A 23,138-nucleotide genomic window follows, 5' to 3' on the forward strand; every position below is an offset into this window, starting at 1 on the left:
TTACTTTAAAAAAATGAAGGAAATTAAATAGTCAAATAATAAAATTGATGTATTTTGCATGAAAGTGTAAGACGCCTAACTCCTAGACCAGATTTCGAAAACATGATACTAGGTGCGGAAGTAGTAAATCGTCCTAATGGCCAGGTCACGGATCTCTCTTGTCATGCCCCAGTCTGTCATTACCCTTACCTAAAAAATAGGGAAAGAAAAGGGTGAGTATAAAGATATACTCAGTAAGCAGCCCACTACTGGACCCACTCAGTGATTTGTTAGTCTATCCATTGGACCAAAATGCACAAGGGCATCATAGGCATAGGCATAAGGGACGAACCCGAAGGCACGCTTTCATAAGTAGAGACACAAATGTCACAGGCATAAATACAAGTGGTGATCCCAAAAAGAACATCGTACATAAGCATAGGATGTGGGCCCGAAGGCTCACACATGTGATGTGCATACCCCAATGGTATATTAACAGCTACTAAAATCTCATATGAACATAAGCATACGAACAGTCAGTACAAACTCAGACATAAGCATGCAATCAAGGCCATGAATCAGCATCAAACTTTAACATCGTTACCCATACTTCAACTGTCTATTCATACATCAACATTAGCCCACTATTCCCAGTCTACTGATGCACCTTATTACAGTATCCCCTTAACCCTTACGTCCAACTTCATTACAGTATAGATACTTCAAATTCAACACATCAATTTTAGCACAATTACCCATAACAGATTTCACCACAATTTACTCACATATGACATAAAAATTTCTCAGCAGTCCTATCAAAATCTTAGGGCAACCGGCAGTAAACCACTTACCTCAAGATAACGAACTGTCCCAAACGAGACCTTACTCTGCTCGAAAACTCCCTTCACCGCCACACGTTCCTGAAACCAATCACAAATTCCATGGGTGAAGGTTAGTTTAGGCCCAAGAACCTCAAAAGACAGTGGGCTGCCAAAAAGGAACCGAAACTTACACTGAACAGAAGAATCAGGAGGAACCAACCACGAATCAACAACAACCGACACTGTTCTGGTGTGCAATCGAACGAGGTGACCGATCTGACGCGCGCTGAGATTTGGCTATCGATGAAAAACTGACGCGCGACGGCGAACAGAGGCGGAAGAAAGCTCGACGCGGCTGGGACGCTTGCGGTTGAGTGACTGGGGGCGGTCGAAGTTAACAATTGGAACCAAATGACGCGTGGCGGATGAACAGAGGCGGAAGAAAGCTCGGCTAGACGGCGCGAGGTCGACGACGGATCTGCATCTTCTGGTGTGCACTCGACGGTAGCTTCAGCTATGCACACTATCGACGAACAGAAACAACAATCGGTGAAGAGACGTACGGCTGGAGGCCCACGGTCGACGGCAGCACAAAGATGCACAGTGAAGGGGGGCATGCAGCTGGAGGAGGAAGAAGAAAAAAAAAAAAAGAAAAAAGAAATCTTTTTTTTTCTTTGCACACAGCCCGAGGACCCCAATCTTATAACCCTAATTCCTTCTTCCTTTTCCCAAATTAACCAATGATTTTTTTTCTTTTTTTTTTTTAAAAAAAAAACTTTGGGGCATCACACTTTTCCCACCTTTAATAAACTTTCGTCCTCGAAAGTTCTAATCCTGGAAGAGCTCTGGATGCAGTTCCCTCATCTCGTCCTCTCGCTCTCAAGTTGCTTCCTCAAACTGATGATTCTGCCATAGAACCTTCACCAGTGGCACCTTCTTGCTGCGCAAAACTTTCACCTCCCTGGCCACAATTTGCGCAGGTTTCTCCTCGTAACTCAAGTTTTCATTCAGTTGCAAGGGCTCAAAGTCCACCACATGAGACAGGTCTGTTAAATACTTCCTCAGCATGGAGACATGAAATACATTATGGACCGCGGAGAGAGATGGTGATAAGGCCAACCGGTAAGCCATAGAGCCAACCCGCTCCAAGATCTCGAATGGCCCTAAAAAATGTGGACTTAGTTTACCCTTCTTCTCGAATCTTAGGACACCCTTCATTGGTAACACTTTCAGAAACACCTTGTCACCTGCTTTGAACTCTAGATCTTTACGCCTAACATCCGCGTAACTTTTCTGTCTACTTTGCGCCGCTAGCATTCTAGCCCTGATTTTCTGCATGGCTTCATTCGTCCACTCCACTAACTCAGTTTCCACCTGTTTCCTCTCCCCAATCTCACCCCAGCAAACAGGAGACCTGCAACCTCTACCATAAAGAGCTTCAAATGGCAACATGCCAATGGTAGCCTAATAGCTATTATTATAGGCAAACTCTGCCAAATGTAAGTGGGAGTCTCAACCCCCTAAGAATTCTAACGCACAAACACACAACATGTCCTCCAATGTCTGAATTAAACGTTCTGTTTGCCCATCGGTTTGGGGGTGAAACGTTGTACTGAAGTTCAACCGCGACCCTAAAGCTGCCTGGAGGCTCTTCCAAAAATTAGAGGTGAAATGAGGGTCCCTGTCGTACACAATTGACATTGGCACACCATGCAACCTTACTATCCATTGAGCCTACTTACTCACCATGTACATGGGCTTTCCTGGAATAAAATGTGCCACCTTGGTGAGTCTATCTATTACAACCCAAATCACCGAGAAACCCTTCGCTGTTCTGGGAAACCCCGTAATAAAATCAATAGCCACACTCTCTCATTTCCATTATGGCACATCCAATGGTTGTAGCAAGCCTGCTATCTTCTGCTTCAGGGTCTTCACCTGCTGACAGACTAAATATCTACTGATATATTCAACTATCTCCCTTTTCATATTGAGCCACCAGTAATTCCGCTTCACATCATGGTACATTTTGGTACTACCTGGATGCATCGAGAATGGAGAGTTATGAGCTTTTGCCAACAATTCCCCTTTTAAGTCATCATCTGCTGGGACGCACAACCGTCCCTGATACAAAAGACCCTTGTCCACTGACACAGAAAATTCACTTGCCTGATTCGACACTACCTGACGACACTTCTAAACCAGGTCGTGATCACCCTGCTGTGCAACAATAATCCGTTGCCTCAAGGTTGGTTGCACTGTCAACTAGGCTAGCTGCGAAGTGACTTCCCCTACTGCCACCGCAATCTCTGCTCGTTCCAGATCTTTACACAACTGAACTTGCTTAGTGATCAAGGCGGCCGAATGAGCTACCTTTCGACTGAGGGCATCAGCTACCACATTTTCCTTACCTGGGTGGTAGAGGATCTCACAGTCATAATCCTTTACTAACTCGAGCCACCTGCACTACTTCATGTTTAATTCTTTCTGGGTGAAGAAGTATTTTAGACTCTTGTGGTCAGTGAAAACTTGGATCTTTTTCCCATACAAGTAGTGCCTCCAAATCTTCAGGGCAAACACTACCGCTACCAATTCCAAGTCATGGGTAGGATAGTTGCGTTCATGGTTCTTCAATTGGCGGGAGGCATAGGCGACCACCCTACCATGTTACATAAGCACGCAACCCAAACCCTTCTTAGAATCATCACTGTAGATCATGAAGTTACCAGAGCCATCTGGTACGGTGAGAACCGATGCTGATACCAACCTCTGCTTGAGGTCCTGAAAACCGTCCTTGTAAGCTTTGCTCCAAACAAACGAATCTCCCTTCCTGGTTAACTAGGTCAACGACGTGGCCATGCTGGAGAAATTCTCTACAAACCTACGATAGTATCCAGCCAATCCCAAGAAGCTACGCACCTCACTGACCGTTGTAGGGCAGAACCAATTAGTAATAGCCTTAATCTTAGCTGGATCCACTGAAACCCTGTGCCCAAGGAAGAACACCTTCCGTAGCCAGAACTCGCACTTAGAAAACTTTGCATACAATTTTTTTTCCCTCAGTGTTCCTAGGACCTTCCTAAGATGTTCCTCATGTTCTGCCTCTATCTTGGAGTATACCAAAATGTCATTAATAAAAACGATTACAAAGGCGTCTAGGAAGTCCTTGAACACCCGGTTCATCAAATCCATGAATACTGCTGGACATTGGTCGGACCAAAAGACATCACAATGAACTCGTAATGCCTGTATCTGGATCGGAATGCAGTATTCGGAATATCACTATCCCTGATCCTCAGCTAATGATAACCTGACCGCAGGTCAATCTTGGAAAATACGGTGGCACCCTACATTAAGGTGGCATGTCTTACTCCGGGCCAGCAGTGAACGAAGTGTTAAAGTAGAGCTAGTCAAACAGGTCGTCGATTCTAGGAAGCGGGTACTTATTCTTGATGGTCACCTTATTCAACTCCCTGTAGTCTATGCATAAACATAACGACCCATCCTTGAAAAACAACACTGGTGCACCCCACGGAGAAACGCTAGGTCGAATGAACCCTTTATTGAGCAGTTCCTGCAATTGAACCTTCAATTCTTTCAATTCTGTTAGAGCCATTCTGTACGAAGCTTTGGATATAGGAATGGTGCCTGGCTCCAGTTCGATCGAAAAATCAATCTCCCTTGGTGGAGGCAATCCCGGAAGTTCTTTCGGAAACACATCGGGATAATCCCTTACAACTGGTTCGGAGGTTAGTGCAACCTCGGTTTCCCTTGTGTCAACTACGCTAGCCAAGATACTCCAGACACCTTGGTTAATCAATCTCTTGGCCTTAACCGCTGAAATCACCTTGGGAAAAACTACTATCCTGGTCCCTTTGAACTTAAAGTTGGCTTCTCTATGGGGGTTAAAATTCACCTCCTTACGAGAACAGTCTATACTAGCATGGTTGGCAGCCAACCAATCCATGCTCAGAATTACATTGAAATCACGCATGTCTAATACTATCAGAGTCACATCAAAGGTGCGGTTTTCTATTTCTAACTGACATGTTTTTATCTTTTCACTTGCTATCATAATTTCTTCTGACGGTGCAGACATTGATAAAACATAGCCCAAAGGTTCCAAAACTAACATGGCATGCCTTATGAGCAACTAAGAAATGAAAGAGTGGGACAAGCCAGAGTCAAACAATGTCAAGGCCTAGTGCCCCAAGATTGGGAGCGTACCTATCACCACTGTTCCCGAGTGCTCAGCTTCCCGACGACTGGTAGCATAAACCCAACAGCTGCTGTCGGTTTGAACTACCCTGATGCGAACTCGGGGGCAGACCCCTCGCACTTCTTGAACCACTACTAGGGCATTGGTCTGCCGTATGCCATATCTGCTTACATCTGAAACAAGTTCCTATGCCAATCAGACAGCGTCCTCAATGACGCTTCCCACATGACTTGCACACTGGCCTTTCCCTCCAAACTCCTCCTGAAGTAGTAGCCTGTCGTTGGGCATGCCCTACTGACCTACTTGTACTCTAGACCTTCTGCGGAGGTCCCGGAGCCTTCTGCTCAACTTTCCTCTTCTGGCCAGGGACCGGTTCCTCCGTCAGGGACTTCAGGAATTCTATTCCTGAAGGACAACCCATGCGTGCTACCGCTCGGAAGGCTACGACATAGGTGGGTGGCTCCAGAGCTTGCACAATGCCTTGCACCCCGTCTGAAGTCCTTGCATAAACATTTCAACCCTTCTTACTTCGGTAGACATCAGGTCAAGGGCAAAACGAGACAATTTGTCAAACTCCGCTTCATAATCTTCTATTGTCATGGTTCCCTGCTTTAAGTTCATGAACTAAGCCTACTTGTTGTACCTCATATGAGCAGAGAAGTATTTCTCGTAAAACCACTCCTTGAACTGATCCCACGTGGCTTGGCCTCCACCGACTTCTATCATTCTCTCAGTCGAGTGCCACCAACGCTTGGCATTGTCGATGAGAACGAAAGCGGCACACTGCAGCTTCTGCTCCTCTGGACACCTCATGTATTGGAAGATCCCCTCAATAGTGGACAACCACAATTCTGCATTTGTGGGGTCTTTCAGGGACCCGTTAAACGTCAGGGATCATACTTCTTGAAATCTCGCAGGTATCCAGCTTCCAACGAAGGGCCTGCCACGGTCCAACTCGTGGCCTTATCCTGATTCTGAACTGGTGATAACGGAACTGACGAGGATGGCACCTATTGTGACTGTACGTGTTGGGCGATCTGCTCGGCCATTATGCCCCTTAGCTGTCCCATCACGGCCTGCGTGATGACATTCCCAATAGCTGCAACCATAGTCGTATATTCTACTGGAATTTCTAAGGACGACGGTCCTAGTGGGGGCACAGTCGAAGCTCGAGGCCCGCTTCTTGGTCTAAGCCTCTGCCAAGTTGACCCAGAGGGGTCACGAGGTAGTGGGTCTCGCACCTCTTGGCTTTGCACCTCGGGTTCTTACAGGTCGGGGTCTCGCTCCCCAACTACTTTCCTGCCTCGACTGCCCCTTTCCTCTAGTTCGTGGTGCCATACCTGGTGCTCACACGTAGCACTTTAATACACAGGGTAAACCATCAAACGACAGCACATAAATAGGATTTCATAAATATATATATTTCCCTAAAGGTTTTAAAACAACCTACCTAGCGATGACGAAAGATCCATTTATGGCCATAAGGAACAGATTAGACTCACAATGTAAGTCGGTCTATAGAACTTATAACTTAGGCTCTGATACCAACTGTAACGACCCTAGTTTCCTACTACATTCTAGGACGCTACTTCATGCATGCAAAGACTTAACCGTACAATTTCTTTTAAACCATCAAATAAAATAGCCAAATTTTATTTAATAATGCTCAAATGAGCAAAGATATGAAAACATAATTAAATAATAATAAATAAACTAAACGAAATAAAATAAAATAATTTACCATTCGGGGTACCCCTAAACCCTACTTTAAAAAAATGAAGGAAATTAAATAGTCAAATAATAAAATTGATGTATTTTGCATGAAAGTGTAAGACGCCTAACTCCTAGACCAGATTTCAAAAACATGATACTAGGTGCAGAAGCAGTAAATCATCCTAATGGCTAGGTCACAGATCTCTCTTGTCATGCGCCAATCTGTTATTACCCTTACCTAAAAAATAGGGAAAGAAAATGGTGAGTATAAAGATATACTCAGTAAGCAGCCCACTACTGGGCCCACTCAGTGATCTGTTAGTCTATCCATTGGACCAAAATGCACAAGGGCATCATAGGCAAAGGCATAGGCATAGGCATAGGCATAGGTATAAGGGGCGAACCCGAAGGCACGCTTTCATAAGTAGTGACACAAAGGTCACAGGCATAAATACAATTGGTGATCCCAAAAAAGACACCGTACATAAGCATAGGATGCGAGCCCGAAGACTCACACATGCGATGTGCATAGCCCAATGGTACACTAACAGCCACTAAATTCTCATATGAACATAAGCATACAAACAGTCAGTACAAACTCAGACATAAACATACAATCAAGGCCATAAATCAGCATCAAACTTTAACACTGTTACCCATACTTCAACTGTTTCACAATCTACTCATACATCAAGCCCTATCACAGTCTATTCATACATCAACATTAGCCCATTATCCCTAGTCTACTCATGCACCTTATCACAATATCCCCTTAACCCTTACGTCCAACATCATCACAATATGGATAATTCAAATTCAGCATATCAATTTCAGCACAATTACCCATAACAGATTTCACCACAGTTTACTCACATATGAAATAAAAATTTCTCAGCAGGCCTATCAAACTCTTAGGGCAACCGGCAGTAGACCACTTACCTCAAGATAACGAACTGTCCCAAACGAGACCTTACTCTGCTCGAAAACTCCCTTCACCGCCACACATTCCTGAAACCAATCACAAATTTCATGGGTGAAGGTTAACTTAGGCCCAAGAATCTCAAAAGACAGTGGGCTACCAAAAGAGAACCGAAACTTACCCCGAACAGAAGAATCAGATGGAACCAACCACGAATTGACAACAACTGACACTGTTCTGGTGTGCAATCGAACGAGGTGAGCGATCTGACACGCGCTGGGCTTCAAATATCGATGAAAAACTGATGCGCGGCTGTGAACAAAGGCGGAAGAAAGCTCGGCGCGACTGGGACGCTTGCGGTCGAGTGACTGGGGGCGGTTGAAGCTAACAACCAGAACCAAATGACGCGTGGCGGATGAACAAAGGCGGAAGAAAGCTCGGCTAGGTGGTGTGCGATCGACGACGAATTTGCGTCTTCTGGTGTGCGCTTGACGGCGGCTTCAGCTATACACGCTGTCGATGAACGGAACAACAATCGGTGAAGAGGCACGTGGCTGAGGCCCACAGTCGACGGCGGCGCAGAGATGCACAGTGAAGGGGGGCGTGCGACTAGAGGAGGAAGAAGAAAAAAAAAGAAAAAAAATCCCTTTTTTTTCTTTACACGCAGCCCGAGGACTCCAATCTTATAACCCTAATTTCTTCTTCTTTTCCCAAATTAACCAACGATTTTTTTTCTTTTTTTTTTAAAAAAAAAAAACTTTGGGGCGTCACAACTAGGATTTCCCTACTATCCTCTAGGAGACTTAGATAGAGTTGTGGGACTCAAAACAAGTTGGGGTTAAGGGATTTTTAGAGGAGAGGCATACTGTTTTTCCAGAAATTGAAAAAAAAAAAAAAAAAAACCTTCTTCAGTTCAAAATCTCAGCCAAATCTCAGTGTTTGCATGAAAATTTCCAACTGATTGAAGTATGTTTTTATACAGGTACTTCATGCAATATGATTGCATAAATATACAACACCTCCTACTTGGAGAATTTTGGTGGGATTGAGTGGAAAGATGACACATAGTGGGAAAACCCCACTTTGAACAATTTCATTTTCAAAATCAAAATCCTTTTAATTTTGAAAATTCATCAACATGAACACGGTACGGTAATGCAACCCACCATAGACTAAATATTAATTGTGGGAAATAAAAAAAAAAAATAGGAACCAAAAACCTCAGCTTTGATACCAATTGAAGGACGGTAAGGTCCGATGTGGAAGCGTGGATCGTGTCTCAATTTCAATTTCACAAAGAATTAAAATACAGTGGACTAAATTATGCACATCATTAAGATTTTACAACATGCTTTATAAATAAACAGTGAAGGAAATTAGGGTTAATCACACTTACCTTTAAAGAATCGATTCCTCACGAACCTCCTTCTTCCAGTCACGAGCACTTCATACAGAAACAAACCTCAATATGGTCACTACCACAAATGAACCTCCTGTATTCTCCTTAGGGATGAGAATTACATAGAGAGTTGTGGGCTTCTCTGTTGATTTTGAGAGAGGGAGAGGAGATGAGAGAAATTGTTCTGTGTTTTGTGAGAGAGATTATTGGGAGATCAAGACCAAAAAGTAACCAGCAGACCTTTTTTACGTTAGAAGTAAGAGGAAGAAGAATATCTCCTGTAACCTCACATTCCCATTTACGTGATTAGAGAGAAAACCAAAGGAGGGAGTTGACTCCCTCCTTTTATTAAATTTGAATTAAATTAAAACTATTTTAATTTAATTAAAATATATAATTATATAATAACCACTTTATTATATAATATATATTATACTATATGTTATATCTAATAGAACATATAACTATAGCTTTTATATTGTAACAAATACAATTTAACCTATAGTTTGAATTCTCTCAATCATTTATGACATTTAATATAAACCAAATTATATTAAAAAATAATTATATAAATCTCATCCATATAATTAATATTTGAATCATATTCAAATATTTAATTCCTCTCAAAATAAACTTGATATTATAATGTATCAAATGCATTATATTAATTATATCACATATAATTAATTCTCCCAACTAATTTGAACAATTCAAGTTAATCCAAAATTAATAGCTAAAAGAAGACTTTATGGACATGTAGATTGAAGCTCCAATGATACTTGGATAATTAATTAAACTCCTCTAATTAAATTAAATTATCCAAAGTCCATTAATTGTCAGTCACTTCACTAAATATCAATATTGCACTCTTCACACTACAGATATATTTTTGTGTCCATTGAATATAACCAGTCAACAGTGCAATGACCCTTCATAAATTGCTCGTATATATAGGTGGGTCAAAATTACCGTTTTGCCCCTATAATTTAAGTACCATTCATCCCTCTAATGAACAATAAATCATAATTTAACTATGACCAAATCCCTCTCAGGCCAAGAGAGGGTGCGGGCCCACATTATTCAAGCTCCGGAATCAGCCCTTAAGGAGCAATTTATCTACTTACTCCGACAACAAGGAAGGAATGGATTTCATCTTTGTGTTTTCAGCTCCCCAATCACACGAATCTCCAAAACAAGAAAATATGACATTAAAAATTTTTAAATACTACATATAGTTAATCACAATAATAAGTTAACAGCAAAAAAAAAAAATGGAAACAGGGGAGTGAATGGAAATTTCCCGTTTGACTCGAAAGATTTTATTTATTTATTATTATTGTTTCCCACCACTATATATTCGCACAAATGATCTAATTTTTAAAAATTTTAAAACATCAACTTCAGTTCCACAAGGCATAATCTTTTACAGAAATCTCAATTACCATTCTAAAATAGGCTTCAAAACAATTTCTTAAAAAAGTTAAATTACAAATTAAGTCGTTGGACTTTTATGTCTTTTTGGTCCCTGAATCTTAAAAAGTGCGTAATAAGTTTATAAATTATCAATTTTATTTTCAATGAAACTTAAAAAAAAAAAAAAAAAAAAAAAAATTGTCGAATAGACCAAAATTAAAATTTTAAAGATTAATTGACTACAAAATTTGAAAGTGAGGATTTATCAGACATATTTTAAAGTAGACGAATATGTATTAAAATACTTTTAAAAATTGAGGGGACTGTGGAGCACAACATGAAAATTCTTAAACCATTAGATGTTTTAAAAATTTTCATGACAAATAAACTTATAATGTAAGGAATTTGAATTTGTAAAAGCGATGAGGAGGGAGTGCCAAAAAGTCTTCCAGATAGCCGTCATTAAACCAATCAGAGCACAGAACGAAACAAATAGGGTCAGTTCAATAGCTTCGGTGGAATTACGCCACGTGTTGTGGATATCTGTAATCAAAATCCAACGGCCCAGACGAACGATGAAATCAGTCAAGTTACGCAGGCAAGTAAGAAAAAGCCTTCAGCTACAAGTTTCCGCTTTGGGCGCTACAAATAAGGGCCAAAAACACCTTCGCGTTTTCTCCAGCAGAGGAATTTATGGAACATCCTCACTCCCTCGAGGCGCCTTCTTCTTCTTCTCTTCCTCCCGGTTGTCGTTTTTTCCCCTCCGATGAGCAGCTCCTCCGCTTTTACCTCTCCAACAAAACCACTGCAACCATTTCCCCGAGTTTGCTCGACAATGGTGCTTCCGCCGGCTATAACTTAATCAAAGACCTCAACCCCTTCGATTACGATCCTTTCGATTTGCCGGACTTTGCGTGTTTCTCTTATGGTTCGAGCGGAAGAAAGAAGCACTGGTACTACTATGCGGTTAGTGCTTTTAGGGAGAACAGGGGACGGATAAGAATGAAGAGCGGGTATTGGAGAAGGAAGGGGAGAGTGAGGGAAGTGATTGGCCATCGGGGAGTTGTGCTTGGGATGAAGAGGAGTTTCGTATTTTATTTAGGGAATTCGATCAAGAATGCTGTGAAGACTAATTGGATCATGTACGAGTATGCCCTAGGCGATCATTTTAAGGTACTTCTATAGCTCATTCTTTTTCAATCTCCGGTTCACCTTCCAATTTACGTACTAAGCGTAGATAGAATAAATTGATTCTTGCAGTATGTGGTTTCTTTTCCCTTTTCATCTTTTCCTAATTGTAGAACGTCCGTGGTTTCTACAGAATATATTGACTTCAAATTGTTCCAACAGCTTCTTTTATACTCAAATAAGCCGTATTTGGTATGAGTACTGTTATAATAGACTTTTCCACTAATTTGTTTATCGTACTAATTGCAATCCATGGGTTTAGAGAAGAATTTCCGTTTACTGAGTTTGATACGTTATCTTCACTTTGGGACAGGGTTTTGGGGGTAATTGTGGCTTTCTAAGGTCGAAAAATTGGCTTTGATCCACAGGCTTCTTTTGTACTGCATCGGGTATTTGTAAGTGGTCGGGGAAGTAGCATTTCAGGTAATGGCTTGAGTTCTTATGGTGACGGAAGTGTCTCAGCAGTATGTCATAATGGTAATCAACAAGACGGAATTCATGTAACTAATATGGTTGATGCCGAGGCTTGTGAAGGGGATACTTTGAATACAACCAATGGCATCGCAAGACATGAAATGGGGCGTGCTGAGAAGCCAAGTTGTCTACTTGTTACAGAACCTGTTTCTGCTCCTACCACTTTGCAAGTTCCATCAGAAGCCTACTCTTGCGAGATGGTAATGTTAATTTGTATCGAACACTTTCCTGATTCTACGTTATCATGTCATTTAATCACAAATGCTTGGTTTTTCACTCCTTTTGGGGCATAACATTTTGTAATTTGTGTGCAGATGACTTCCTCGCCTGTAATACCTCCTGATTCAGTGCCTACTCATGTTATAGACAAACAACAACTAATCTCTATTCTGGAGGGAGATTTTCTAGAATTGGACGATCTTGTTGATTAATTTTCCTTGGCAAATATCATTACCATCGAGTCTCAAAGACATCAGATGAAGATTGTGAATTCTCAGGCTTATTCCTGCCTGACGTTAAATTCCAAATGGGGTTCCAATTCCTCAGGAAAGGGACACTGTCTAGTTACTGAACCATCTCTTAAATGTGAAAGAAACTCTCAGTCTCATGGAGTTAGCAAGATTGGATAAGGGAGCAAATTACCAGCTAAGGTAATTGACTGCTTTTTTTTATGTTGTTTGCTTTAATTTATTCAGGAAATGAGTAGTTTTTCTTTTTTTGTTTCTTTGTTTGTTTCAGTGGATGTAAATTTGCAATGGGCCAAATGTTTGGCATTTTTCTCCTGATGAAACAAGGAGATGTTGGTTTATTCGCCGAAATTGGAAGCAAGACATGAATGTAGGTGTAATTAAGGTTTTGATGTGTATATCATGTTGATGTTCTTCCATTTACCATGAAGCTTTGGAAATCTTTGGTTTTATCTTATGCTAACATTATATCATTTATCCATCAACTTTTCATATCTACCTTTAGCAGGTCACCCTTAAATTCTTCTGATTTTTCCCCCACGTTGAATTCCATAGATTTGAATGATCTATTATGAATCCTATTCTGCATTAGGATTGAATTGGTTATATGTTGGCACTTCTCTTTAGCTTTATTATTAGTAAAGATGATGATATAGATATGATTGTTTCAGCCTTTTATAGTATCTATGAATGAAAGCTTTCGAGTATGATAGTGCAACAAAACTTTGATCCTACTCTATATAATAATAATTAGGTAAAATTGTTACTTACAGTAATTAATAACTGGAACTTAGTTTCAGTGACACATATTCATGTAGTTAACTATAACGGGTATTAGAAGTATGTTTCATGTAATATTAATTTTTTTCTTAAATCCAATTTTGTCAATTATTGCTATTTGCTTATTATAGGATTTTATGTTAAATCTCTACTAGTCATTTTGTGATGAGTAAAAAAAATTGATCCATTCTGACCTTTATTTTTTAACCTTATATTTTATGTTCAATTCCTTGTAGCTTCTCTTTGAAGTGGGAAGAATTAATTATTTGCAAATATCAATTTATACCTGACTTTTTAGGATGACAACGGTTTAAATCTTAAACTTTTATAAATCTAACAATTTACACATTCTTCTAGATTTTGCACGAACAAATATTGTGTGAAATTCATAATTTAACATTTGTATATTAGTTCTCATACTTGTGTAGACTTCTAGACAATTAGAGTAAATACACAAACAATTCTAAAAGTAAATTCTGACTAAAATTCTAATTGATTTATGAAAATTTAAGAGTTTAATTGATTGAATGATGAATTTCACACGTGGAAATTTTTTCAAACAAAACCTATTAGAGGATATAAATTCATATACTTACTACCACAGTTTAGTGTTCAAAATTTAAATACTTATTATTAAGAATATAGATTGAAATTTTCCTTTGTTTCTATTGTAATCATTATTTTCATCCCCAAGGAAGGAAAAAAAACTGAGTCTGTCGTGAACTTATGATAAAAAAGAAAAGGGTATTTTTCAAAATGTACCTCAGACTTCAACATTGTATTTTCTATTGAAGATATAAGAATTGCTAAGAAATATTTTTTTAGCTTTTTTCTAAAAATATTAATAATAAATAAAAATAAACTAGCCTTACCTTCAATGTACAGATTCCTTTCATTTCTATAAACATTTGTACATTAACTATAAATGAAAAGTAGTTAACATACAAATTGATATCGGGATGTGAAATCATAAATCGTATGACAGCTCTATGAAATGTGTATAACATAGGTGAACAACTGGAATCAAGTACATAATTATCACATGAGAAGTGTATATGAATTTAGCATATATTTGGGTCGTTCACAAAGCATCCCTTTACATATAAACTTCCATCCCTACGAATTTTGAGGATTGGCACACAGGGCAAAAGGTAAGCCTACTTTCGCAATCCTTGCACAGGCAGAGATGCTTACAAGGGAACAAAAGCATGCACACTTCATTAACCCTGCAAGCTTTACAGTACATCAACTCCTTCACATCATTGCTGTTGCTACGAAGCAGTTGAAAATCAAGTGACCGACCATTACAGCACGATGCAGTGTCTTCAACCTCGCTATCCCCACATCCTTCCTTGCTATCTCTACTTTGAGCATACACCTGCTGAAGATTGAACTTCAGGGCTGTGATCATGTTCTCGTTATACCTGGCGCGCTGCTGCCAAGCACCAGCTTCCACTGACAGCTGCTCCATTCGCTGTTCGAGCTCAATGTTTTTCTTGTTAATACACTCCACCTCAGCTTCTTTTTCTCGTAGTTTTTTAATGATCCTTTCCTCTACAATCGAGAGAGTTTGGAGTTGATTCGCTTGAATCTTCTCTAATATGGAATGTCGTAGCCTATCACCCTATTAATAGAATGAAGCTTAGAAGATGAAGATATATTGTTAAAATTTAGTCTTAAAATATGGTAAAGTTCCGACCCACACACAGTCCACACACTATCAAAACAGCTATGAAGGCATTCTTGATGTCATACAACATCTCAAGGAAGACCACTGGAATTTAAAAGATGAAGTAAGGCCACGGAGATCACTAATCAGAAAGAAAACTATTAAAACAACAAGAAAACGCCCCACTGAAGGATCAATATTGAAGAGCCTAGAAGGAATATACTGGAATTTCCTTCCACAGGGTAAAGGCAAGCACCGTGTATCATAACAGTGTAACTTCCCTGACAATTTAAACCCAAAACTCCAAAACAAATATAACCCTGATATAAGACTACCACGAAGGATTGGTCCAAGGATCAGAAGGGCAAGCTAACAAACTCAATGTTTATGAAGCCATTGGTTAAAACTAAGGTAACTATCGATTTACAAAATTAAATACCCTATGATTCTTTTCAAAATCGTACATTGTAGGATTAAGAAGTTATCCCATGTGATTAGTAGGGATATGTCAACTTAGACACTCGTGATTAAAAAAATGACAAGACACTTGTTCAAAAGCATCTTAAATAATAGATAGCCAAGCTCCAAAATCTAGGGGAACCAACACTCTGCATCAGTCCAAAAGGAGAAAATAACCAGAGTATGCCAACACATAGAACCAAACATCATCGTAGGCATATTGCATCTTGTTTTCTTTCATCAGAACACCATGAAGATTACCAAGAAATATGTTCAACATGCAACAAGCCACTAAATTTAATGTTCTGCAGAAAATACTTGAAGACGACTACATGATTGGATCAGTAAACCTCCGTTTAAGTAAATAGGGAAAATTAAAATGATAAGTTAGAATGCATCAAAACTCAGAAGGATATCTTTCATATTGAGGGAGATTAGGACCCTCAGGTTGAAGTAGTTAGAATGAGTATAAACGAATAATGTACCACCTGATTACGAAAGTCTATTACTTCTTTTTCATGCTATACTCATATACCAACCCAGCTACGTCGAAGCTTGCACCTTGTACGAACTTCTGTTTCTTAAAGAGGCATACTTGGGCTCAGAAAGGCTTTCACTTTTGATGCAAAGAATGTAACTTTAGTAGTACTTAATTTGTTAAAAGGACAGACTCAGACCTCTCAAATAGTCCAAGTACCCTAGTTTGTCTCCCTGATTTTAAAATTTCCAGCTTGGTAAATACTCTATAATCCATAGTTATAACAGTATGCTAATTCAAACCTGAACTTTGAGGAACTTCTCAATATCTTCTTCCTGTTGCTGTAATTCACGATCAATGTCATCACCTACAAGAGAAACCAAAGGCGAGTCTCCTGTCGAAGCCATACGGGTGTTGTCAAGTGATAAACCCAATCCTGTCGAAACAGGACGTTGCTGCAAGAAATCAATGGATGATATTTGGGAATTGTTCTCAAAAAGATCTTGCTCCTTCAATCTTTTCTTCTTGGGTTCAATGCCATACATCCAGTGTAAATCTGCTACTCCATCACTAGCATCCTGGCCAGGGGCTGTACCTGGTGCAAACCCCACTACATTAACTAGAATAACAGAAAATACATGCGGGAAACAAAATGTTAGTCTAAAATAAGAGGCAGTAAATGTTTTTTAAAAAAAAAAACGAAAATCAAGTCCGAAGTCTTTAAACAATCGAACAAAATACTCAACCGTTTTAGGAAGAAATAGCGTTTTTCTTTAAATATCATACCAAAACAAAACCAGCAAAAAAGATTACAGCTTTAAAATTCCCCAAAACCCAAAATTTCGGGGGGGGGGGGGGGGGGGGGGGGGGGGGGGGGGGGGAAGTAAAAGAAAATTTACATGGAGGAACGTAGGGAGGATGCTGGGAATGATCCTGCAAATTGAAGGAGTTGAAATAGGAGATCGGTTGAGAAACATGACCATCGGCAGAATACAAGTTGCTGCAATTACATAGCGTAAAGCCAAATTAAAAAGAATGGAAACAGTGTGAGAAGGGGAAATCGCTAGGGTTTTAAAAAGAACAAAAATTGTGTTTTTACATTGTGGGAAAGAAGAATTACCGAAAAGAGATAGATTGGTGTTGTTGTTGCTGTTGCTGTTGGGATTGATAGTGTTGTTGGTAGTGATTCTGAGGTAGAGCCATGGAGCGATGAATTCCCCGAGAGAGAAACGGAGGAAGGAAGAAGAAAGAGGGTGGAGATCAAGTATATTTGTCAACACCAATACGCGACTGCTGGAAATTTTTGGCAAAGTTTCGTCAATTTTGTTCGACAACCCTTCAACTCTTCGGAATTTCTGTTCTGGTCCTCTCTGGGCCCAATATGGGCTACGGCCTCGGAAGGCCCGAATTCTAGATTCCTCAAGGAAGGAAAGCTCGGCCCATCTTATCATTTGGGCTTTGTCGGCCCGAATTGTGAATTGCTATAAATGAGCCGAACCTCGTGGCCTGTCAATCAGTTACTTTTACCCAACCCACTACGTATCATATTCCGTTAATTTCATTGATCTGTTTGTACCGGGTCAAAATAATAATAATAATAATATCTTTTTTTGTATGGGATATTACAAGAGAAGGCAAATTTTAGATATTTTTTCCAAGCACTTGTATTTGGTTCTGATCTAAAAATTTATTTTTAAAAATAGAGAATTTTATAGAAAGTAAAACAAGTTCTTTTTTTTTTTTAAAATAAATTTAAATTTTATTGAAATAGAAGCTCAAGGTACAGATTTACAGGAGTCTTTCTAGGCTAGGGATAATAGCCAAAGGGAAAAGCCTTCAGCCCAAAGATTATTACAATTTTTGTTCAGTAATGGAGGATAAAGAGCTAAGTGAAGCCCGCATCTCATCTAGAAAAATACCCAACTCATTTTTGAAGGAGTTGTTCGAATGGAGAGTTTTGATCGCTATCAAGGAGTCTGACTCAATAATGAGATTTTTTAAGCCAAGGTTGAGAGCCATCAGATGCCATGCTTGATTGCTGCAAATTCAAGAAGGTTCGAGTTCTGGAAAAAGCCCAAGTGACCTTCACAATTCTGGATAATTGCTCCATAACAGGAGGCAGAATTTGAGGAAAGGCAAGCTCCATCAATGTTTAGTTTGTAAGAATCCATGGGAGGCAGAGATCAAGTAGCAGGATGACTTTGGACAGAAGGTGTGGAACTTCAACGACAGGCAAAAACCCTTAAGATAAAATCCAAGATATTTCGATATGAATTGGAGGAATTAAAATCCCATGGATGATGGAACTTCTGTCACTCCGTAATGCCCAACAGATCACACAAGTTAAGGATAATCCAAATCAAGAGCACCAAGAATCCCAATATTGACTAAAGAAGCTTCAAAAGATGGAAGATCAAGTGTCTTAGGTAAGAGCTGATATCAAATTTCCTTAGTTCTTTTACAGAAGAGGAGAGCATGTTGAATTGTTTCTTTATTTACAAATTCTTTATTTACACTATATTAAAAATATGTTTAATTTCAATTATTTAAAATTTTAAACTTGAATTAAAAATTAAAAATTTGTACATGTGTTTGGTATAATCCATGTTTTTAGACTAAATTATTTAAAACAATTAATAATGAGGTGTATTTTACGGAAACCACCTTGGGCTAATAGTATCAAATGAGAGCTATAATTTAAGTTTAGAAAAACGACCCGATTTTGAAATTTAATATATAATATGAATTAGATTAAAGAAAATGGTAAGTAAATATTTTATGAAAAAAGGGTAATTGATTGAAACGAGAACCAATTGGAAAAGCATGAGAAGCAAAATTTAGGTAAGAGAGAACAAAAGAAGTAGAGTGGAAGGTATATACAAAAGAAAAGGAATGCGTTTCTTTTTCCCAATGATGCCCTAGAAAGTGATGACAAAGAGAAAGTGAATATGCTTCATATCCATGATATGTTACACTTCTACGAGATATGATTATTATCTATCTCAATTGCAGTGTAAATTTATAATAGCTAATCAATCAAATTTTCTAAATATATATATATATATATATATATATATATATATATATATATATATATATCATATATATATTTTATGCCGATAATGTTAGCTTAAATTTTATCGGAAGAATCTTACGGTTAAGTGTGTTTGGACGAGACTAGTACTTTTGAAAAGCCCTTGTGTTGCACATCATCAAGAAAGTGGAAGCTTTTTGGAATTGAAATATGGTTGAATTGGTTCGATCATCCAATCCCCTTTCCCTTATTCCCTATAAAGCTGTTTTTGTTTAATTTATTTTCATTTTGTGGGGTTTCTGTTCTTTGCTGCTGTGACTTCCCTTCTTCCACTTTGTATCAACTTTTTCTCTCTTTTCTTTATTAAAATTCTGAGTCCAAACCAATACATTCTTTTTCACAGTGTTACCTTAAAGCTGATCCTTTTTCAAAACCCCATCTTGTTCTTGTTCTTGTATATCCTTCATCTTAATATTACTACTCTAAACGCTTCATCTCTTCAAATATAATAATCCTATCTTCTTTCAAAATCATCTCCCTTTTCAATTTAAGGTCTCTTTTACTTTAGTTTCTAAATTTTAAGAAACATTTTAAAGAAATACACCAAATTTTAAAAACTAGTTTAATGTATCTGCTCTTTTCTTCATTTTTATACATTACCCCACATTTCTCTCTCTCTTCCATCATCATTATTTTAAATTATTTTTCTTTTAATACTTTCTTATAATTTTCTTTTGTTGTTATTTTTAATTTTTCTCTCATCTCTTTATCTCCACTTTCATTTTTTTTTTCTTTTTCTCTTTAATCATTTTCTATTTTTTTTTTTTTTTCATTTCATCAATGAAACTATAGTTATTATATTATTTTTTTTCAAAAATCTATTATTTTGTATGGATATTTTGCAGATTATTCAAATCTTTCGACATATATTCTTTCAACATATTTCTCGTGAGTATAATATTTTGACGCATATTATGGCTCGTAGAAAAATATTGAAATCACAATGTTTATGGTTAACTAGTGTGCTTGAGGGAGTGATTTCTTTGTACTCTCAGATATTTCTTTTCTTGTAGCCCAAGGGGCATTTTGATTGTCGAATGGATGTTTGATTTCATTAAAAAAAAACTTCTGACTAAAAGATTTATTTGTATGGATGATTTGCCGAATGAGATTCATGCACAATTATTTTTCTTTTTAAAAAATTTATAACAAAACTTACAAGTTTGATTAGAGAAATGACATTTTAAATTAATTTGGATAATGTTCAAGGGTAAAATTTATTATTATTGTTGTTGTTTTTATTATGTTAGATTAGATTTTTGTTTTAGTGCATGTTATATATTTTATGTACTAGGATTTTCTTTAAATTTAAAAAAATAACAAGAAACAATTATAAAATATGTATCTTACATTTTTCATTTTTTTTTTTAAGAAAGAGGAAATGAAAAACGAGAAAGTAATAAAACAAATACTCTCTTTAGTCTATAAAATTTTGTTTTATTAAGGCACGTAGAAATTGGAAAAACTTTATTTGAACTGATTGAATTGTGTAAAGGAATTTTGTTTGTGGACAATGAAGTGGCTGTTATTTACACATGAGTAATTATTATTTTGGGAAATTTTAATTCTAAAAATATTTAAATATTTTCAAACAATTTTTTTATATTTAAAAATGCCCCTTATTATGATTCGTAGAAACATTTTTTTTTTTTAATAAAAACCAAAATTTTGAAACAAAAAGATCCAACAAACCTCGAAATGATTTCCATCAACTTGGTTGTTTTTTTTCCTCCCACAACCAACGCAACCATTTATTAGTGTAATACAAAACAAAAGCGTTTTCCTTTTTCCACATAGTTCAATTTAAGTAATCATATGTTTGGATAACAATGTGCACTTACAAAAAATTATTAATAATAATAATAATTAATTAAAATATAACTTCAACAATTTTCTACGCAGTACAAAATATTCAAGAAAAAAAAGCCTACATTTAGTTTTTTTTTTTTTTGGTCTAAGTCAGAACTTGGAAAGGTTCTTCATGAATATCAATAAAATCAAGATTAAACTCACAAAATTGCAAGTTGAAAATTTTATTCATCAAAAAAAAGTCTATTAAACATAAAATTGAAAATTCTCGGCATTATACCAAGAACTTCAATATATATTGCAAATACTACAAATAAAAAGTGTAAAGATGAGAATGATAGAAAAATAAGAGAGAACAACATGCACTAGGAAACAAAATTTGCCAAGTTGGTATTTTGTAGCTTAAAACCCCAAAAGCCTTAATTACAAAGGGCTCATAAGGCTATGTTTTCTTGCCCACAACACAAGCTGTAAAGAAGAAAGTTAGATTTGGAAGTAGGATTTGTTTAGTGGGTTAGCAAAAGCATGATGGTGTTAGGTGTGGGGCAGAGAAAGAAGCATATCATTAGTCCCATCTCAACTTCCCCACCACGATGCATGTTGCTACCGTACATCACTCTACTCGATATTGTGATACCTCAAACATCTTCCATCCACCTTTTTTTGCCTAAAATTAAAAAAAGCTTCCATATCAACTTTAATCACATTTGGGCTTAGTTTATGGTTCATATACTTTTTTAAATAATTGTTTGCAATAATATATCCGTGAAATAAAATAAAATAGTGTTTAATTTGATAAAAGAAAAGAAAAGAAAAAAGAAAATTAACTAATTACTATGTTTCATAAATTAATATTATATTAGTGTGGTTTACCTGTATGAACTAAGGTTAGACTTTTTATTTTTACTATTTTCATGTTGCTATTTAATTTATAATTTATTATAATATGATGAAAAAGACAAAGTAGAGAAAGAAAATAGCACACATAAAGTTATATGGAAAAACCCTAATAAGGGAGAAAAAACCATATGATAAAGAATTCTTATTGGAATTTGATACCCAATATACACAGAGGCTACAAACTTAACTAGAAAAAGGGAAACCCTAGGGTATAAAAGAAAAGACAAATATGCTCGTAGGATAAAAACCCTATTTTCAACATAATATAATTATTTTTTAAAAAAAAATATTGACTTAAAAATGGAACTGATTTTGTTCCTACTTACCCTAATTATCCCGATAGTTTCTTAGAAAAATTGAACTATTTTGGTTTAGTTTAAATTCTTTCTAAAAAGTTTGAGAAAAATAATTGTTCTAAAAAAAATTGAATCATATGTGTAGGGGATCCCAATCGAAAAAAGTGAAGAGACTTCCACTCTAATGAATACATGAGTTACTCCTTAAATATAACTAAGTGATTTTTGAGATGGGATCTCATCTTTCTCTAATATGGTATCAAAGTCCATAAAATCCAAATGAGCCATTTATGAAAAAATGTAATCTAATTCTATTAGTAAATAATTTATTTCACAAAACAATTAAGAATATGGTGGTAAACCCTCGTAAATTCTAAATTACTCTAGTCAAATTAACTCAAGGGAAAATAATAAGGGGAGAGGTCTTAGAAATAGGACTATCTTCCCACGAAAGTGCCTTGATTTAGCACAGCTTTGATGGATGTGAATGGGATTTTTTTTTTTTTTTTCTAGAGGTAATTTTAAGTTGACTGATGAAAAATTTAGAGAATGTACAGTGCAAGAAATGTTGTGTGTGAGTGGAGTAAGTGGCAATTCAAAGACTGTAAATTAAAGTTATGAGAGAAGGGGATGTTTGCATTGCTGAAATTGAGCTTTATGTCTTTAACAAAAGTGAGGGAAAGGAAATGAAAGAAAAAGAATGACAGAAACAACTTGTAGTTATATGTATATATGCTTTTAACGAAAACAACAAAGTGGGGTTAAAATTCACTCTCTTTTAAAGTGTAGAAGCCCCCAAGTAGATCGCTTTTTACTCTTTTAGTTTGCATTTTTGGTAATAGCAAACTCCTTTTGGCACTTTAGATTTTAGGAAGATGCATCAAATTCTTGGAATTGGCGAAGCAGCCTTTCTTTTTTCTAAAACGTCTCTCTTTTTTTCTCTTTTTTTTTTTTAAGGGAGAGTTTCAACGTTTGCATGGAAAACCAAATTTTTTCATCATATCATCACATACAAAACTGTCCTTTCTCGAGACAGAATCTTTCAATTTCTATCCATTTGA

The 23,138-nt window shown here is 37.1% G+C and overlaps 2 protein-coding genes and 1 pseudogene across 4 annotated transcripts; 1 reads left to right on the plus strand and 2 right to left on the minus strand.

Moving 5' to 3' along the window:
• Positions 1-1,628: 1,628 nt before the first annotated feature.
• On the minus strand, positions 1,629-2,117 carry LOC150034191 (uncharacterized; annotated as a pseudogene).
• An 8,938-nt stretch (positions 2,118-11,055) lies between these two features.
• LOC120085758 (uncharacterized) lies at positions 11,056-13,090 on the plus strand. The gene is made up of 4 exons (XM_039041937.2): positions 11,056-11,636; positions 12,020-12,325; positions 12,440-12,775; positions 12,864-13,090. The coding sequence occupies exons 1-3, from the start codon at positions 11,157-11,159 to the stop codon at positions 12,554-12,556; spliced, it is 903 nt and encodes a 300-aa protein (XP_038897865.1). The 5' UTR covers positions 11,056-11,156; the 3' UTR covers positions 12,557-12,775; positions 12,864-13,090.
• Positions 13,091-14,334: 1,244 nt separating this feature from the next.
• SBP1 (S-ribonuclease binding protein 1) lies at positions 14,335-17,302 on the minus strand. Of its 3 annotated transcripts, none has more exons than XM_090317879.1 (4): positions 17,099-17,302; positions 16,878-16,978; positions 16,281-16,567; positions 14,335-14,996 (listed from the first exon to the last, which is right to left on the minus strand). In XM_090317879.1, the coding sequence occupies exons 1-4, from the start codon at positions 17,179-17,181 to the stop codon at positions 14,469-14,471; spliced, it is 999 nt and encodes a 332-aa protein (XP_090174005.1). In that variant the 5' UTR covers positions 17,182-17,302; the 3' UTR covers positions 14,335-14,468. The 3 variants fall into 3 exon arrangements, with proteins under 3 accessions (XP_090174005.1, XP_090174004.1, XP_038897864.2); XM_090317878.1 differs by having other exon boundaries at positions 16,281-16,573; XM_039041936.2 differs by having other exon boundaries at positions 16,281-16,597.
• Positions 17,303-23,138: the final 5,836 nt, after the last annotated feature.

Source organism: Benincasa hispida, chromosome 9 (assembly GCF_027475165.1).
Source record: "Benincasa hispida cultivar pf3 chromosome 9, pf3_genome.v1.1, whole genome shotgun sequence".
Lineage (NCBI taxonomy): Eukaryota > Viridiplantae > Streptophyta > Magnoliopsida > Cucurbitales > Cucurbitaceae > Benincasa > Benincasa hispida.

Excerpts from the sequence above, each read along its gene's own strand:
- LOC120085758 (XM_039041937.2), top strand. The coding sequence starts at position 11,157 with ATGGAACATCCTCACTCCCTCGAGGCGCCTTCTTCTTCTTCTCTTCCT. Across the intron at positions 11,637-12,019 it reads CCCTAGGCGATCATTTTAAG|GCTTCTTTTGTACTGCATCG; the intron begins GTACTTCTATAG and ends TTTGATCCACAG. Across the intron at positions 12,326-12,439 it reads AAGCCTACTCTTGCGAGATG|ATGACTTCCTCGCCTGTAAT; the intron begins GTAATGTTAATT and ends ATTTGTGTGCAG.
- SBP1 (XM_039041936.2), bottom strand. The coding sequence starts at position 17,181 with ATGGCTCTACCTCAGAATCACTACCAACAACACTATCAATCCCAACAG. Across the intron at positions 16,979-17,098 it reads CACCAATCTATCTCTTTTCG|CAACTTGTATTCTGCCGATG; the intron begins GTAATTCTTCTT and ends ATGTAATTGCAG. Across the intron at positions 14,997-16,280 it reads AGAAGTTCCTCAAAGTTCAG|GGTGATAGGCTACGACATTC; the intron begins GTTTGAATTAGC and ends TTCTATTAATAG.